The sequence below is a fragment of the Cryptomeria japonica genome, chromosome 9 (assembly GCF_030272615.1).
Source record: "Cryptomeria japonica chromosome 9, Sugi_1.0, whole genome shotgun sequence".
NCBI classification, from domain to species: Eukaryota; Viridiplantae; Streptophyta; class Pinopsida; order Cupressales; family Cupressaceae; genus Cryptomeria; species Cryptomeria japonica.
Genome location: NC_081413.1, coordinates 187,875,845 through 187,895,427, shown reverse-complemented (window position 1 = coordinate 187,895,427; position 19,583 = coordinate 187,875,845). Strand labels below are relative to the sequence as shown.

Below are 19,583 nucleotides of genomic sequence, written 5' to 3'. Positions count from 1 at the left end.
AAATAGGACTCGTGATTCCAGCAAATCAGACGTTTAGTCATCAAGTGTAAGTCCCCTTGTGATTCCAGCAAAATCACATCATACCACAAAGAGCTTATCCACGAGTAGAGAACCTACATACAAGAACCTTTAAGCTTCTCCGATTGATCCTTCTCCGATATCTTCAGCATTCGGGAGCTTTACTCAAGAGAGGATAAGGTACCTCTGGGTATTTTATTCTGTGTTCGCATGTGCATAAAAAACACATCAACAGTCCCTGGCTAGGTTTTTGAGCGAATTTTCCTTTTTTATCCTTGTGAGGATCAAACAAATGTTGCCAAGTTGAGAAGTGGATTCAAAATGAGGGAGTCTAGATGAGTTGAAGTGAAGAAAATGAAACTGAGTGTGGATAAGCAAGCAAAAAGTGAAGGAGCGAAATTCACAAAATGTCATGTTTTCCTCCAAGATAGTGTTGAGCCAAGTCAGTGATCAAGGTGGATTTGCCTTAGAGATTGCCTTAGAAGAGATTGCAAGTGAAAGAAGGGTGAATTTTGACCTAACAAGTGAATTTCGCTCCTAACCCTTCCAAAGGGTCCAGAACGAAATTCCCAATTTCACCTAAATTGCTCATGATGAAGGTCAAGGTATGAATTCCTAAGCCAAGGTGGAGAGAAGGCTATCATATGTTTTCCTTGGGAAGAATTTTGGAGTAAACAAGTGATAGAATTATCCTGGAATGCAAAATTCGCTCTTGACCCTTCCAGAGGGTTCAGGGCGAAATCTTTTGAAACTCCTATTTTTCACCTTGTTTGGGTCAAGCGAGGAGCTAATTGTGGGATAAAGATGAAATGAGGTCTAAATTGGCCAGGAATGCAAATTTTGCTCCTGACCCTTCCAAAGGGTCCAGGGCGAAACTCTTATAGGGCCTGTCCCTGCGAAGGATTTTGAGCGAACTTTATTTTGAAGTCTTCTTGTTGATGATTTAAGGTGAAAATGCTTTGTTGAAATGAATATTCATATGTACTTAATCACCTTTTGGTTTATTTTGCAGATGGAGAAAACCAGTCCAGCATCATCAAGGATGACCTCTTCCAGTCCAGCATCATCAAGGACGACCACTTCTAGTCCATCATCGTCAAGGACGTTCCACGGGCAAAAGGGAAGACTCATGGTACTTTGAAGCCTTGGAAGACTCGAGGTGTTCAAGGAATTGTCAGCTACCTCCAAAACCTTCACTTCGCCACACTAAGGAACCACGGGATGACAAAGAAAGGCGATGCCAATATTTCAAGGAAAGGTACACCATCCATCCAGCACATCAAAGACAAAGGAGGTCAAAGGAAGGGTCCGTTGAAGAAGCAGATAGTTTCAGAAGAGTTAATTAAAGTTAGCTTCTCAACTTCATCAAATTGAACATCAACCAAGTTACAAGTGTTAGACAAGGTGGCATCCCAGTCATCATTCTTCCAGTCGGATCGGTCCACCTCAGCATGACCAGATTCAATGTACCTAATTTACCAAAGGCGGCACAAACTTCGATGTACCTACCCCTGCTTCTTATTGGTCCTCACTCTTGGAATGTAATTTTCTCATTGGCTAAGGAAGTTTGTTGTAACAAACCCTAATTAGGTTTTTATCTTGTAATCCTAGCCATTGATTCTAAATCAGTCAGAGTCGTCTATTTGTAAAGGGTTTCTCTATATAAGCCCTGGCTCCTCATTTGTAAAGGTTAATAGTTGATAGTGGATAATAGTGGGTTAATAGAGAATAGATAGTAGTGAATAGTCAGAGAGTAGGAAATAGTTAGAGTAGAATAGAAAGAGAAGGCAAAGATTGTTGCCAAGATGTTGTTGTAAAGGACTTGTAAACTTCATTGAAGAAATGGTGAATTCTATGGGTCAATTCAACAATTTGCATGGTCTCTATTCTTCTCAAATTTGATTTCATGTTACTAGATGAGTGGAAGAAATGTGTATGGTCAATGGTGAAATTTGTATATCCATACTACTAGTAGTTTGTTGATTGCAGACTTGCCTTGTGTAGTCAACTGAAATCATTCAGCTTAAGCTTAACTTCAATTGTCGCTTCTTCATCGATATGCATCAGCCTGATGGTGTCCATGCCTGTAGCGGTGATCTGAACATCATAAAGCTTTCCTCAGAAGATCGCACAAACCTTGTGGAGATGGTCTTGGGATGTCAAAGCAAGACTTAGTTAGAATTTCATCAAAGGTCATTCATTGCTCTTACATTCTTAGTATTAGAAATAGATCCCGTTTCAACGCTTCTCCTTTTTCCTTTTTCAAAATCTAGGACCAATAAAATCTCACGTTCCAGCAATATCCAAAGCAAATCAGACGTTCAGGCAATCAAACGTAAGTCCCCTTGAGATTCCAGCAAAATCACATCATACCACGAGAAGCTTATCCACACGTAGAGAACCTACATACAAGAACATTGGAGTTGCCTCAATTGATCCTTCGGCGAAATCTTCAATAGTCGGGAAACTTTGTTCAAGAGAGGATAAGGTACCTTTAGGTATTTTATTATGCGTTCGCATGTGTACAAAAAACACATCAACAGGTCCCATATATACATTAAGTATCAGTTGTATCAATATAATCATTTTGCATCCATTATTGCAAATCTATGTTCTTGCTTTTTTCTCTCTTGTAGAAGGAATTTTTGGTTGCAGGTGATCTTGAGAGCTTGAATCTTGAGTGACTCTATCATGGTATTAATACAGCAAATCTGCAAATTCCCTTCTCAAATTTGAGAGTGATTTGTGCATGAGCTATTGTTGTGTTGCAAATCTTGGTGGATCTTGAAAATTTGAGTATGCTCTTCTCTTGCATCATATGATGACCTGAAGAATCAGAAAAACTTGATAGAAATACCAGATTTGGAAGGATGTCTCTTTTGGCTTTGTATTGCAGGTTATTTTTGGTGCATGTTAGTACAAATTTGAGCTCACCATTGATTCAAACTGTCCAAAAAAGATAGTTTTGCCTTATATTTTGTCCAAATCGAACATGTGATGCCAAATCTATGAGGGTTTAAAGTTGGGAGGTGGTTGCCAAATCAAGAAAGTAGCTGCAATTTTGAAGCATTTTGGGTCAAAATAGACCTTGCCATCACATCTAGAAGGCCCAAAAACCCTAAGATCAATTGTCAATTTGCCAAAAACAAAGATTTTTGCCCTAGGCCCTTAGAAAAAATTTCAATCTCTCCGCATTAATTTCATCCATACACTTGTACAAAATCCATATAATTCATATGTTGTCAATAGTTGAGGTTGACAGAAGAGCATATTTGTTGAAATATTTGCAAAGCATATCCTACAACATATTCTCTTTCGTAGGACAATTGTCAACATTTCATCAATGATAGATATGATCCCAAGTTTTTTTAAATTGATTTAAATTATTTGCACATTGGCTCTTGATCCTTGCGACAAGTTTTTTGCCCGTGCTAGGAGCTAAACGCCCAAGCTACCAACGAGCAACAACTGCAAAAGAGCCACCTAGGCTCCACCCACCCACTACCCAAGGTGGCGACAAGACTTTTTTATAAACCCTATAGCAAGCTAAGGTCACATTGGGTGATTAGTGCTTAGACTTTAGGGGGCTATTTTTTCACTACTATACCAGCATTAGAAAAATCACTATAACTTTTGATCCAAGAGTCAAATTTTACAAACGAGATATCTTTAGAAGCTCGGTTCTGTGTAGTTTCTAGTGGCATAGGTGTCATTATCAAATTATGTTGTTCATGTATTTTATTACTGTTTGAAGTCAAACCTCCTATTTGGACATCTAAGCTCATAACTTTTTGCTTGCTTATCTAATTTTCGTGATTCTTGTGGCATTGGAAAAGTATTGAGGAGATCTTTGGATCTATTAGGCACTTTTTCCAGATTCAACACCAAGTATATTTTATTCAATTTTTGCAAAATATCACAATTCTAAATGATTACTTGAACATCCTAACACTTGGAGAAGTTCTATCTTTTTTGGGGGCTTCATTTTCAGTATTGTTTCAGATTTGGGAGATTTCATATAAGATTTTGTAGTATATTGTCTGTTTTTCTCTCTTGGTACTTGGTACTCTCACGGTTAAATCAAGTCCATTTGAACCACTCACTCTTCACAATTATCACACATGGAAAACCAAAATGTAGTGATTGCTCCTTTTAGGGGGTTTATGGTCTACTTTGCATGATCATCAACTTCAATTCACTAAGTAAGATAGATTTTCCAATAGAAACAAACGTGATGACGATATAGGCTTGATTGCATTGCATGTTTTTGACAGCTTGTTCCACATTAAGATGTGCACTACACCAACGGAGGTATGGGATAAGTACAAAGACATGTTTGGTATAGTTAGTGAATTTCATGCTTTGCAAATAGAGGCAAAATTGGCATCTCTTTCTCTTGATACATTTCCTACCATTGAGGATTACTTGGTTAAGTTCAAATCATTGAGATCTCAATTGTTTAGTTGTGGTAAGGATAAATTTGATTTTGTCTAAGTTAAAAGGACCATTTACAGTCTTTTCTTCTACCTTTTATTCCACCATGGATGCCTTAGGTGAATCATTTAGCATGCCTTCTTTTGAGACATTTTGTGATTGTTTGACTAGATACCAAGAAAAGCTTATCCAATTAGACACACTTACCAAGAGTCAAGCATTGTTAGCACAAACACCCAAAGGAGAAGGCAAGAAGAAATCCAAAACCAAACAAAATATAATGAGCCTCCCACCTCTACCAAAGAGGATAAACCTCAAAATGAGAAACCCTCATGTGCATGTTGCATAGAGTTAGGTAGATGGCTTCTTGATTTAGGAGCTTCACATCATATGGCTTCATCACAGGGTATGTTCTCTTCATTTGAGCCTTGCACTTTACCACCTATTTTGAGGGTTAACAACACATACATGTGAAACCCACATGAGCATGTTGCTTAGAGTTAGGTAGATGGCATCTTGATCCAAGGGCCTCACATCATATGGCTTCATCACAGGGTATGTTCTCTTCATTTGAGACTTGAACTTTACCACATATTTTGAGGGTTAACAACACATAGATGCCTGTTTGTGGGAAAGGATCTATTGACATAGGAGATGGAAAATTCAACAATGTACTTTGTGTTCCATCCTTATCAACCAATCTTCTTTCTATCCGATTATACATAGCGGAGAAGGTAAAGCAATTGAGTTCACACCTAATTCAATCTTCATTGGAGACTTGAAGGGTACAAATATCATTGTTGTTGGGATGGCTAATCGTATATATTTGCACATTTTGCTCTAGATGATGAGCTAGTTCCTTTGACTGGTATTCACACTCATGCATCTAGTGTGAATCATATTTTTGAGAAGTTTGGTCACTTGAACTTTGGTGTTCTTAAGGCTTGAGCTAAGCTTTTATCTCCTCCCCCTCCTACTACTTCAGATTTTAGTGTTGCTATGCCTTCTTGTACTTCAATTTAGCAGGATGTTTCTTCCCAAGGGGAGGCATGCTTGTAGGCATTGGATTCTCCTTTGTCTTCGAGCATTCAGAATTGACATGGGAGATACTTCATTATGGGTGGGATATATGGTCTCACTCTCTCTCTCCCATGGAGGGGATATTGGTTGTAAAATTTGTGATGGATGTACTCCAAGGTCATGTTAAGCCCTCCATTCATCACTTATTCCATCATGTAATCTCCCCTACTAGTAGAGAGCCTGTCTAACACTAACAGTCTAATTCAATATGATTGTAGTATCAAACAATTCATTTTAATTTAGGAGACAATTCTGTTTAAATTTTAACACAGTGAATTATGAACCCATTATTGCCATAACCTAAGTCACCGGGTTTGAATTCGAATTCGAAGTTCGACAACTTTGAAATTCGAATGATGAGGGAAAAATTCGAAATGTATAAAATTCGAATTAAATTCGCCGTATGTAATTTTTAAATTGTTTTAATTAATATATGTAATATATCTATAAAATTGTCTAAATAGTTTAACATTGATAAATAGATTTGAAATCGTTACAAAAAGATGACATATTTATAAAATATAAACCATAGGAAACATATGCTAGGGCACAAACGACAGGCGAACTTCTCTTGCAAGCTGCGACTATCACGGGTCTGCGACTACTTCTCCTGCAGGCCGCGACTCACGACAGACTAAAGATGTGTTTAAAAAATATTAACAGAAGAAGAAAGCCAAAAATTTATAAAGAATAAAAAAATAAAAAACAAAAATTTGAAGTTCGGCGAATTTCAACGATTTTTTTTTTTTTTTAAGTTCGGCGAATTTCGAACTCAAGGATGAAATTCGGCCGAACCTGGTGACATAGGCCATAACAGTCAATTAATTATTCTACATATAATATAATAATGTAGGGAACTCAGGGTGAGACTCAGATCATACCTTATGCCTGAAAGTAGGTGGCCTGATTTGTGAGAACCTGCAATCACAAGGACGCACACAAAACCTACAAACATTTTTTTTTTGATCAGCATAAGATATTTTATTCTAACATACAGACAGTGGGCAATTATAAGAGGCCTGAAAGAAAAGCTAGGGTCCGTTGTCTACCAAGACCAAGGGATGGTTGCTTTGGTTGCTTCTAATTCCCTTGCTAGACTTGGCGAGTTTGCTATCCTTCCAGACTTTATACCTTTAACACTTGGATTCTCCCAACTTGGTAAGGCTATCATGGAGATGGTAACTGGTTCCTTCACTTCATGGATCCGATGACCACATGAAAAAGCCTCGTCACCATTGAATACCCTCCCCAATGCTCGCGCCAAGATGGAATTAATAACAGTTACTCTAAACTACTTATTTGATACACAGCAGTAATCCTAAATGAAATTATACAGTACATATTCTCAGTCATACTAACCCAATCATATTCAAACAGTAATATATAATTTCAGAACTGTTACATTTTAGTATAATTACATAAATGAACATTTCCTGTTTCCTTAATATTTTAATGCTGTTCCTAAAGTAATAATTAATACAATGACTTAAGGAAGTTGCTGTGTTCTTAACTGAACCAGGGATGTAATCCCTTACCTGTCTATGGTAGAGCAGAATGTTGTTGTGTAGCTAGGTCGGATCCCTTCTAGGGCCGACCTAGTGCACAAAATGCCAAGTGGTCTGTCGGCCTTGGCATTTGGATATCGCAGTTGTATGAGTCTAATTTGGGGCAGGCCCTATTTGGGCGAACCACTTGTGTGTAACTTGTGATTAAGTTAAATGTAACTTGCAACTAAGGGAGACTCATATGTAACTTGTAATATATAGGTATGACCCTATCCTTGGTGCCAAAAGTATATGGTCGACTTGAGGTCTATTAGGAGGTATTGATTCATATATATGCAAGGTCATAATTGCATCAATAGATATAATTTCAATAACATGAAGAACATGTAGTGTGCTCGGGGGTGACGATAAGAGCTTATCGTCTATGGTTGGGAAGGCAACAGATCTGATGTTTGCCTGTGGTTAACTGTTGACGTGTATTTTGTACACAATCATACACAGAATAAAATACCCAAAGGCATCTTATCCTCTCTTGAATAAAGTCGCTAACTGCTGAAGATTCGCAAAAAGGATCAGTTAGGATGACTCCAATGTTCTTTTTGGTAGGGTCTCTACGTGTGGATAAGCACCAGTGGTCGTTGTGATTGCTGTGTCATCAAGGGGCCTTACGTTGCCGAAGATTTTGCTAAACTAAAGAAGCTTTTCAAAAAAAAGACAAAAGGATAGGGTTTGCAAGAGGTCTAATCTAGTCTAACCCTAAGAATGACTCAATGTGGACAAGACTTGGTGAGATTCTACCAATTTCAATATTGCCATAAATTAACAACTCAATTGAAATTGATGCGATCTTCTAAGGTAACAAATGATTTTTCAATACATCAAAGACCAAGGACACTACCACGAAGGTACATATCCAAGATACAACAATGATTGAAGGTTTAAACGATTCAAATATCTCCAGTCGACCACGCAAGGCGTTCCTACAATCAGCAAGAAGCTAGTGGTTTGGAAAGCGAATCCTACCAAAGGTCAAGTCCAACACTTTGTCCTTCGAATTAACACACTACTTTGATCGAGAAATGATTCAAGAAAATTGAACAACCATGAAGATAACTAAGAGAATTGCAACAAAACACCATAACTTCAATATTTCATTGATCTCAAAGCCATCATGTACAACAATTGTTTGAATTCTTTCTTCAAAGCTCAATCTTGCTACAAAAAGTAAATTGCTTCTAAACTCTAATCTCTCTCTAATGCTGATTTTCTAGTTATTTCTAATGACAAAATGAAATGAAATGAGGGTATAAATAGCATCCTCAATTACAATGAACGGTCCAGATCAAAAAGCAGATCAATGGCCAAGATTATGACACCTAAACCCTAATTAGGGTTTTATTACAAAAGTTCCCCTTTTATTGCACAACATTAAATGCATAGCCAATTATTAAATTTGGCACGAAAATCTAGGAGACATAAACCAATGACAACTAAGGTGCCATGTCATCTATAATAACCTCTCATCTAGAATCTTATTCCCTTTCCAATGCTCCTTTTTAGCATATGCAATGAATCTTGATATGATTCCTTCGATCTCAGCAATTGGAATCTCGGGAAGATTCTTCATTCTTTCTTCCAAGTGGATGACCTGATCAAATGCATCTAGAAGAGCTGCGTCCCATGTAAGTTCAAGTTCCTTAGTCCTTTCGATCAGGAGCATGGTAGCAAACATCTGGTCCTGTTGCTCATCTGTGATATTAGCGTCCTTGCAAAAGATGACCTTGATTCTATCTTCCAATTCCTGCAAATCCACATCTGTCTCAACTTCGATCCTCCTGCCAAGAATGGTACGTAGTACCTCAAATACTCTGTCCTGGATCGGGTTGATCACCTCCTCAACATGACTGCATCTAGTACTGATGTCCTCAAAGAGAACTTCCTTCATCTGGAGTAAGGTTGACCACTGAAGTAAACTGTGAGGTCCTCCATCCATAATCTTTTCCTGCGCTAAGACCTTCCTCGATGTTTGTCTGATTACTTTCAAGACAGGAATGATAACATCTTTGGTATGAGCAAAAGCGGCTACCGTTATCATCAAATTGTGGATGATCTCAAGAACCTGAATAGCCCTATGAATAGCCTTCATCATCCTTGTTGCAAATTCTACGGCAACTGTATGAGATTTATCCATCCAAGTACTCATACGCTGGACCATACTCTTGAATCTCTCTGCCTCACCAATTGATTGAAGGGGAAGTGCCTGTATGGGTGATCTTGCTGAATCCTGACGTCCTAAAGGCTGATTGAGATGGCTGAAATATGTTCTCCATGCACCGACCTCTCTCTCAAGCTTTCTACTCTTCTCCATTTCTTCTCTAAGCTTGTCCTTCAATGCCTCAAAGGAATCTGTGGCATCATCTAGTGTCTGCTCGGCTGTGGATGGACCTAGCTCAAATGTCTCTATATCATATTCCTCTGCTAGGATCTCCTCTTCATATTTGTCCACTACCGGTGTAGCTATCTGTAATTTTCTAGATCCAGTCTCATCTCTAATCATCTTGGACATCTCGGTAGCCTTCCTCTTCTCTGTTACTTCTTGAGAACGTCCAACAAGGCTCTCTAAATCAATTACATTGTCCTCGTCCTCTATTACGATCACCTTGGTTAATCTTTCCTTCAACCAATCTGGGATGGCTGATCTTGTCTCTTTGACCTGTATTTCCTTATGCAATATTTCTTCTTCTCTGGGAGGAGATGTTACTTCGTCATTATTCTTGTCTTCATGTAGCTCATAATCTTGGAGAGATCCACTTGGTGACTTTTGAGGTACCTGTCCTTCTTTATCATTCTGAACCATCGACTCCATAGACTCTTCCACTTCAAGTGTCCTTTTCTCTTGTCGAGAAGATGTACCGGATGAACGATCTCGGCTGGCCTCTTGTTTCTTCTTGGAAGATTCTCTCTTTCCAGGTCTCTCTTTCCTCTTCGAGCCTCTTGGATGGAGATCGCCTTCACTTGCACTTCGAAGGTTGCCTTCATTTGCATTTCTGGGATTAGGATTACCTTCGCTTACACTAGCTCCACCTTCAACTGGTTTCTCTTCCAAAGTGAAAGTCATAGCTATGCCTTGCTCTCTCAACTTCTGATGCTGCACATCAACCCATCTGCGAGTACAAGACAAGACTGGAGCCATCAAAGCATCTAGATCCACGACCTCGGGCTCATTCCAATCTAACCTTACTGATTTGCTTTCTCGGTCATAGGATGACTGGAGATGTCTGCCACTGTCCTGAGCTTGGTCGGCCACTCTTTAAATCTTGCATTTCCTGATGAAATCCAGAGGCAATCTAGAATGCATCTTTCTTTTCACTTCAAGATCGTCTAGGAGATTCATCATAAAATCTTCTATCTGAAATTCATGCTTAAACTTCCTACCGACTGTCTCCTCTATATATCCATGTGGATCAAAGTTTTCTCTCAAAGCAAAGAATGAAAAAGAATACAAAGCTAACTCCTTCTCTGTGTCATCCATGGCTAAAGCATTAGGACATACCTCAACTGAATTGCCCAATATGATAGGTACGGGAACTCCATTTCCATGTCTGTGTCTGAAAGCCTTCACATAAGCTGCCAACTGTCTTGTTACCTCAAGTAACACTATTCTGTCTGTTGGATATCTCGGCAACATGTATGGAGGTGAAGGACATCCATGAACTCTGATATAAGTAAACTTCGGAAATTGGATAAACCAAGCACCGTACCTCTTTACTAGTTCCTGTGCATCTTGAGATAATCTGTTGTGAATCCCGTCTTGCAACGTCCTTGTGATGTTCATAGTGAAGGTATCATTAACTAACTTGTAGTTACTTCCTAGCGAATGATGCAAGTGGACATAGGAATCACAAACTCTGACCTCGCCGAGTCCTCTTCCAATCACTCCTCTGTGAGGTAGTCCTGCGTACTCAAAGCTCCTGATTAAGGCATATATGACGTATGAACTCATGTGGAAGGACTTGGTAGCTTTTAGTCTCCTCAACTGTACGTCCAAGCAATGGCTAATCATTCTAGCCCAATGAATTGTTCCTTTTCCCTGAACTATCACCTGGATAAAGTAGAACATCCACCTCTCAAAGTAGAAGGCTTGAGGAGCTCTCGTGACTCGGTTGAGCATTGTAATCAAATCTCTGTACTCCTCCTGGAAATCGATCCTATGTGGTGTATTCGGTATCTTGCTCAGGCGAGGACGACTCTTGAGTAACCAGTTCTTGTTGATGATGCTTAGGCAAGCATCTGGATCATCTTCGTACATGGACCTGGCTCCTTCTATGCTCTTGTAGACCATATCTCTGTGCTCTGGAAGATGGAAAGCCTCACTTATAGCCTCTTCTGAAAGATAAGCTAAAGTGTTTCCTTCCTTGGACACGATTGTTCTGGATTGAGGATCATAATGACGAGCACACTCGATCATCAACTCATGGCATTGTACTGCTGGAGGGAAGCCGGCCGCCTTAATGATGCCACTTTCGATTATCCTTCTGGCGACAGGTGATGGCTTGCCAATGTAAGGGACCTCTCGAAACTTCTTCGTACTGAAGTTACCCAAGTTGGTATCTCCAATGTTGCTCCATTTAGACACGATCTTGGTCTCCACTTCTTCGGTCTTTTGATCTTCCTTCATGAGAGTTGGACGACTGGTGGATGCTCCCGCCTTCGAGGTTGCCATACCTACACAACATTCCATAATAAGTAACTAGATATTGCAATGCATAACATAGATTAGATTAAAGATTAATTTTAGGAAACTTCATGATAAGTCTTTGAGTTATCATTTCCTAAAAAAAAAACGATTGAGCCACTCAAATTCAAAATTCCAAAATTCAAAATTTGAAGCAATGATGATCAAAATTCAAAATTCAAGGGATCACATTGCCATACCTCACTTGAGAGCTAACTCTAAAATGCAAAATAAAGAAAATCGCCTAGGCAAAACTTAATTTGAAGCTTCCCACGTGATCCCTCTTCAAATGAACGTCCTCCTTATCAATTCGCCACCCTTGGGGTCTTTGATGTGATCTTTAATGTCTTTGGCAAGTTCGCCTTACTTTAACTTCAAGTTCGCACTTCCTTGATGATGTTTGCGCCTTCCTTGGAATGGAAATTCGCTCCACTTGAATACCAATCGCACTTCTCCAAAACCGCATATGGAAGATGATAAAATGATAATGTGAAAATGAAAAATTTTCACCCTCCTTTTATAAGCGCTCACCTCTCATTTACCTCTAGGCCGACTTTGCCAAAATAAAGAAATTAAAATGATTTTTAAATAAATAACAAGGGCCGACTTTTATAAAATAAATCCAAGCGCTCCAATTTTCTATAATAATAAATTAATCAATTGCCTTTATAATTAATTTTTTCGATTTTTAAATAGGCAAAATTAATTAAATAAATGTTTTGCGCAAATTTTAAATGCTATCAATTAAATATTCCAATTTATCGATTTTTAGCATTTAATAAAAATTCAAAAAAATGTTTAGCGCCAAAATTGGAGGAGGGAAAGATGCAAACCATTATCGCTCTAGTCCCTGACTGAGGGACAGGAGCGAATTACCATTTTAGCCTGGAATCTCGTGCTTTCGACGTTCAAAATCTCCATCTTTACGTTGAAATTGGCATTTTTGCTGGAAATTTCAAACTTGGTTAACTTGACTTTGTAAATGAATGCCTCCTGAGGTGATATCGCCCTGGTCCCTTGGCGAGGGACAGGAGCGATCTTGGTGTTTTCTCCTTGATGCTTGAAGGATTTCGCCCTGGTCCCTTGGTGAGGGACAGGAGCGATCTTTATGCTCTTAGCCAAAATTCTTCGTTCTTAACCTCAACTTCTCGTTCATCGCCTTCCAAACGATATCTTTGATCTTGTGTACCTTGGCTTTGACGTGATCTTGAAGGATAATGAGTGATTATGTGAAAATCGCCCTGGTCCTTGCCTGAAGGATAGGAGCGATACAGCTTCTTGGTTCAATTTGATCACCCTTTGACGTTTGATTTTCTCGCATATCATCTTCTTAAGACACCTTAGACCCTGTGTAACCTTGTACGTCCTTGACTTGGCGTGATTTTTGAAGGAATTGGCTAGTGAAATGAATATCGCCCTGGTCCCTGACTGAGGGACAGGAGCGAATTTGGGCATCCTGGGCTCAACCTTGTTTGTATCAACTTGCAATCACTTTCACCATGTAGAATGAGGTCCTTTGATCCCTCTTGGACACTCGAAACTTGATAAACCTTCAAAACCTAGGCCCTCATAGGAATTTCGCTCTGGTCCCTGACTGAGGGACAGGAGCGATCTTGGATATTAGGTGCAATTCTCCCAATATTGGCGACCTTTGATACTTCGTTCTTCGTCAAGACGCTTCAAAACGTCCCTGCCACCTTTCACCTTGACTTGGAGTGGTTTGAACTTGAGTGAAAGACATAATAACAAACATCTCGCCCTGGTCCCTGACTGAGGGACAGGAGCGAATTTGTACTTGTAGGCTCCATCACAACTTGCTAACTTCAAAATTTATCTTCAATGGACTCATTGTGTCCCCTTCCCTTCATCTTTGGCCGGGAGTTTGTTCAAACTTGGCGAGAAATTGTCCTAAGGCAAAAATCGCTCTGGTCCCTTGGTGAGGGACAGGAGCACCTAGGCCAATTTGAGTCCCCTGTTGATGTTTTGTAATCTTCAATTTGTATTCGACGGGTTCATTTCATCCTCCTTTCTTGCTTCAAACTCAAAACTTGCTCAATCTTTACCCAAATTTTGCCTTATGAGGAATTTCGCTCTGGTCCCTGGGAGAGGGACGAGAGCTACACTGAATTTCGCCCTGGTCCCTGGCTGAGGGACAGGAGCGATTTTGCATTTTTGATCCATTTTCCTTCACGAAGGCACTTCAAGTTATATTCAACTGATGAAACATATCTCCTTGGTTCTCCTTAAATCGTCAAATTGTTTAAATCCTGCAAGGACAAGGCAATGTTTGATTTTGAGCTCCGGTCCTCCACTGAGGGACAGGAGCGATTTTTACTCCTGGGGCATCTCCATATTTATGAAATTCTTCAAACTATATTCAACGGAAAGATCATGCCTCCCTTTACCACTTCCACTCTGAAATTCGTTTGGATCCTGCAAGGACAGTAAGATTTTGAGAAACGAGCTCCGGTCCTTCACTGAGGGACAGGAGCGATTTTGCTCCTACAGGCCAAAATATCAAGATTTTGGGATTTTGATCACTTCACAAGGCAAAAACAAGTCATTTCCAATGCCCGGGATCAGTTATCAAAATTCTCAAAAATTGGTCAAAATTACTCAATCGGACAAAAATCAAACACTCATCATCAACACTTAGGCAAATTATCAGAGTTGCACTCAAAATTCCAATTGAAACTAGACCAACTTACTTAGCCTCTGGCGAATTCACTTTATTCAAAATTACATCCTACGAGAGGAAGCTCAAAAAAAGCTCTCAAGACTGACTGGACTTTGGCCTGAAAACGACAAAACAGAAACCCTAAGGCTTGACCCTAAATCCAGACAACTGACAAACTAAACCAAAACCCTAAAAAGCAGAGAAAAAGAACAGGCAACACGAGCAAAAAGAGGGGGTCCCCATTTAAATGGGGCGATGTGTGAAATGGTCACAACATCAAAAGTATATGGTCGACTTGAGGTCTATTAGGAGGTATTGATTCATATATATGCAAGGTCATGATTGCATCAATAGATATAATTTCAATAACATGAAGAACATGTAGTGTGCTCGGGGGTGACGATAAGAGCTTATCGTCTATGGTTGGGAAGGCAACAGATCTGATGTTTGCCTGTGGTTAACGAGCACTACCATAAAATCAACACAAAAGACAATTTGAATGTGTTTCTGAATCCAATACCTTGCTGGCAATAGTCTCTACCTTCTTCTATATTCCTTTCGATTACTTCTTTCTGTATTAACTTAAAGTTCTTTCTGATTTATTATTTATTATCTGATCTAATTTGATTGATGGTCATGTCACTGGATGCTTTGATTCCTTTCCTTTATATCTCTCAATGTGAAGGAAAAGTCACACCTCTTCATCATGTATGCCCTTTGGCAAGAGACACAAACCTTCTACCATTAGCACCATTTGTAAGAGTGCAACTCTTCATTACATCTGCCCTTTGAAAGGGACACAACATTTCATGATCAGATCTACACTTCATATTTAAATCAGATCTTCACTTCTGATTCTCCAATTATCCCCGTCTCAAATGAGGTTCTCTTTTCTCTTTTATATCTCATATTCGAGGGAGTCACAACTTTTCATTCCATGTCTTTTAACCATTCATTAACTTAATTAAATTTTAATTATATTTAATTATATTCTTTTAGAATTTAATTTTAATTTAATAATTATTCATTTGCATTATAATTTTATTATTATTATTTACCATTAAATTCTATTTCATGGTGGGGACATTACACATCACTTGTACATGATTGTTTTTCTTGCATTCTCACTTTTGGAGAGGGGCTTTTCTCCTTTACTCCGTTTGTGAAAGATTTTTTGTAAATGGGTACCTAGCATGGCCTAGCAGCCAACTGGGACCCATCTCTGTATGTTTGCATCATTTGCATTTGTTTACTTCTCCCTAAGCTATAGTTAAGAGGGATGTTCGTGTGAACAGGGGTATTACCTTTCCAGTTTCCCCTTTGTAGTCTGAACAGGGGTATATACTTGGAATTGTAGAGTGATTACCTTAGGAATAAGAAACTACCATTCTGAGTGTCAGGTGGGCCCCGTGTTACCAGCTTGTCTTTGCTAGAATAAGTATAACACAAAAGGCAAATTGCAACATGGAGGAGACAGGCTTTGACGCACTTAATTTAATTGTCTGTCTTACTTTTTGGTAGAGTTAAACTAATATTTTCATATGGAACGATCTGCCTGAATTTCCTAACATTGTCTGCTATCACTTTGCAAAGGATCGCATAGGCTAATCCCATTGCATTAAAATTTACCACAAAATTTTTTGTGGGGTCTAATGCTATCATATTTGGCATTGGCTGTTATACTATTTTCTTCTGTATCAGCGCCTACCATTATTCAGTTAGGCTACAATAACAACATTATCAATAAGGAATGAAGAAGTCAGCAATAGATTTAAGTGTTTCAGTGTGTAATTCAGATATTGCAAATCAAAAAGATCTATAAAATTATCAATTTCTTATAACTGACTGACTGGGGGCATTACATGGTTGGCTAGTTTACATTCAGCGTTAACATTTTTATTCAAAGTGTGTTTTCTACTCTACAACACGAGAGGTAAAAAATGGAACCCACAATAAGTCATTGTAAGACATTCAATAAAAAACCCATGGATGCATATAGGCAAGGCAAACCTATTGCACCCTAAATTAGCAACCAGAAGTAGAATGGATAATTTCTCTGACATAAATAATGGTAGAGATCACATATCTTTACTTATTAAAGTATTAGAGAAGGTGGAACTCAAATTCAAAAGCATTAAACAAAAACATGATTTTTCATTAGCTATGTATTACGTTGGGATTCAACGATATGCAACACCGAATATTAACCTTTTAGTCAATGCAGATAATGGGTCTAATTCTATGTCACACAAGTCAAAGGCAGCAAAACAATCAATGATAGATAAGTTCACAGTAAATAATGACCAGCAAGCAAAATCTCATTCTTCAAGAAATTGATGACATGGATTTAAATTGCATTTGTAACACAAGTTTTGCAGATTGATACATTACATTCATGGAAGTGTACAAAATGGAGGCACTGTTAGGCAGAAGGATGACTTCGTGTTGAGTCTTGAGTACAATTATAGGCTAAATTTTGGCAGATCAGGACATTACATTCATGGAAGTATACAACATTGAGGCATTGTTAGGCAGAAGGATGATTCCCAGTCTTGACTCCAATTATAGGCCAAATTTTACAGTCAGTATTTTCCAAGAAGAAATATACTCAACTTTAAAATCATCAACCCTGGAAGATATTATACACCATTTTCAGAAACTACTAGAGGGTAAAACGACTAAAATGTTCAAGAAAGTGACTGATCTGCTCAGGAAATTGTAAAGGGACAAAAGTTAGTTAAAACACAATTTCTCCTCCTTTTTAAAATTTGAGTCCAAGCTCAGGAATCTCCCTGTTAAGTTAAAAACCCAAACTTATTAGGACCCTGAGTTCACCAGTTAGCCATGGAAAAATTTTGCAAAAGGGGTGGAAAGAAGCCAAATGATCATGATGACCCAGGGATTACATCTAATCATATTAGGAATTACCCCAGTCTAGTGACCAGGAAAGGCACAGTAACCTTGCCTCTGCATAACCCGAAAGAGGTCTCACCCTAATTAACTCAGTGTCTGCTAGTACGTCATCAATCACTTTTTAACACCCAGAACACTAGACGATGAAAAATACCGAATTTCTTCACCAAATTAAGCCAAGAAAAGTGTCGAAGGATAAGCATCCGTCCCACTTAATTATTCAATACATTTATTTTGGGACTGAACCCACGAGCCATGGTCTGAGAAGCAGAATAGGTCCTGGAACAGGGGGATCAAATAACTTGACAGAAATAAGTCGAACCCAAATCAAAAGAGGACATTTTCTTAAACAATTATAAATACCACTTGTTTACTTCCAAATGGTTGTATGTTTCAGTTCTTATTGGATGTTATGAATTTACTTTACAAGGATAATCTCCAGTCCACAAATTCAATTTGTGAAAAGAATTATCACCAACTAGACAACTAAATATGGAAGTTAATACAAGGGCTAGATACGCTCTAAACAATTATTGATCTGCCATATATTTTGAATTCAAAAACAAAAATTACTTATTGCAGAGGGCAAAATATGCCAAGCATTCTGGGTTTTGACCCCATTATCAATCAACAGATCATAAAAACATAGGTTATTAATTATAGAAGAGAATGTAGTTGGCACATTTAATCTTCCTCGAAATACTAAATATTAGATGATTAGCAATAAACAACCATCGCTAAAATGAGCATTTTAGTGCCTTGAAAGCTTACTTTATAGGAAGCGAGTCTTCGAGGGACCACATTTTGTCCAAAGATCCTCTGTAAGAACTTTGAATTTCTTCACCATCTTCTTCTACAGTTCCATTCTGATCCTCCAAAGCCCAACTGCATTCCCCTATTGAAGAAGTATATGATGGAGGCGATGGATCCTCCATGGAGTCAAATTATACCCTATTCAAACTACGAAGCCACAATACCCATGTGCTGGTATACACGAATACTTTTGAGGCTATAGCAATGACATCCTCCTATGAAATTCAAAGAAGATGTAGATGGGTATATCCAGAGGTATATCAGTCAAAATGAATAGGAACAAATTCCATGTAATTGTGATGTAGAACAGCACAATCATTTTTGTGGGCTCTGCCAAATCCAGAATTTGTACAGTTCATTCGCTCGATGAAATCATTACAGACTTGGTGGCTTCGAATTCTGAAGAATTTGGCACGTGTGTGTATATGGGTTGGGCTCAATGTAAAAGTTTTGGTTTGTGGGGATGGATAAGCTTAATTGTACCTGTTTATCCAAGATCCGTTACAATTTAATAATGCCCACTGAGGCACACTGTTTACTGTGGACCCGGGGCCAAAATATGAAACTCATTAGGATTGTCTAGTCACAACAGAGTTTAGGATCCTCTAAGATTTGATTGCACGGCACCGAAAAGCGTAGTGATCTTTTCTGACAATTTTGAACGGATGTGGGCTTTTTTTGGGGACCACCTTTGTTTATTCTCGTTCTTTTCTACAGGAACTTGTACGGATAAACAAATTCCAACTAGGGATATGTGCCGCATGTGAGAGCTCAGTGTTTGACCTTGGTATTCAAGAAGAAAATTTAGTCATCTTTGGAGGGATTAGATATTTTTCACACATAATGTATTTATAGTTACAATATGTTAATTATATATATGTATATATAATTTTATATTATAGAGGTCGGTTAAAAATAGTTAAGATATTGAACTTAAAAATTAGTATACACATTTTAAATATAATTATTGAAAACTGTTGGAGAATGGAGCTATTTTATTTGGGGTAATTATTTTTCATATAAAAAATTGCATTATGATCATGTTTTATCATGGTGTAACATATATGGTCATTCGTATTATTTAATGTTTTTAATTTTGTATGCAATTATATGTGCAACAAAAAATGAGCAACATGTCATATAATGATTAGGATTATAGACAACGTGTCAAATAATATCAACCATGATAATCGAAAGCCATCAATTTTTTATTACCATTTTTATTTTATAATTCCTTCAAATTTTAATGTAATATTTTATAATTGTAGCAATTACATAATGCAAAAATAACCTTCCATTGAAAATTAGAGCTATTAGATTTTTCAAAAGTTTTTTTCTCCACTCACCATGAACTAATGGAAGCCAAAAGAAATATCAATGAATGTAAGAGGTAGGAAGAGAGCATAGG

The 19,583-nt window shown here is 38.2% G+C and overlaps 1 protein-coding gene across 1 annotated transcript in view; it reads right to left on the bottom strand.

Moving 5' to 3' along the window:
* LOC131038321 (uncharacterized) overlaps nucleotides 1–18,841 on the bottom strand; it is a 68,176-nt gene extending 49,335 nt beyond the window's left edge. Inside the window, exon 1 of the mRNA XM_057970706.2 lies at nucleotides 18,134–18,841. Within this exon, the coding sequence (XP_057826689.1) occupies nucleotides 18,134–18,297 (164 nt within the window). The 5' untranslated portion in view covers nucleotides 18,298–18,841. The remainder of the gene's footprint in view (nucleotides 1–18,133) is intronic.
* Nucleotides 18,842–19,583: the final 742 nt, after the last annotated feature.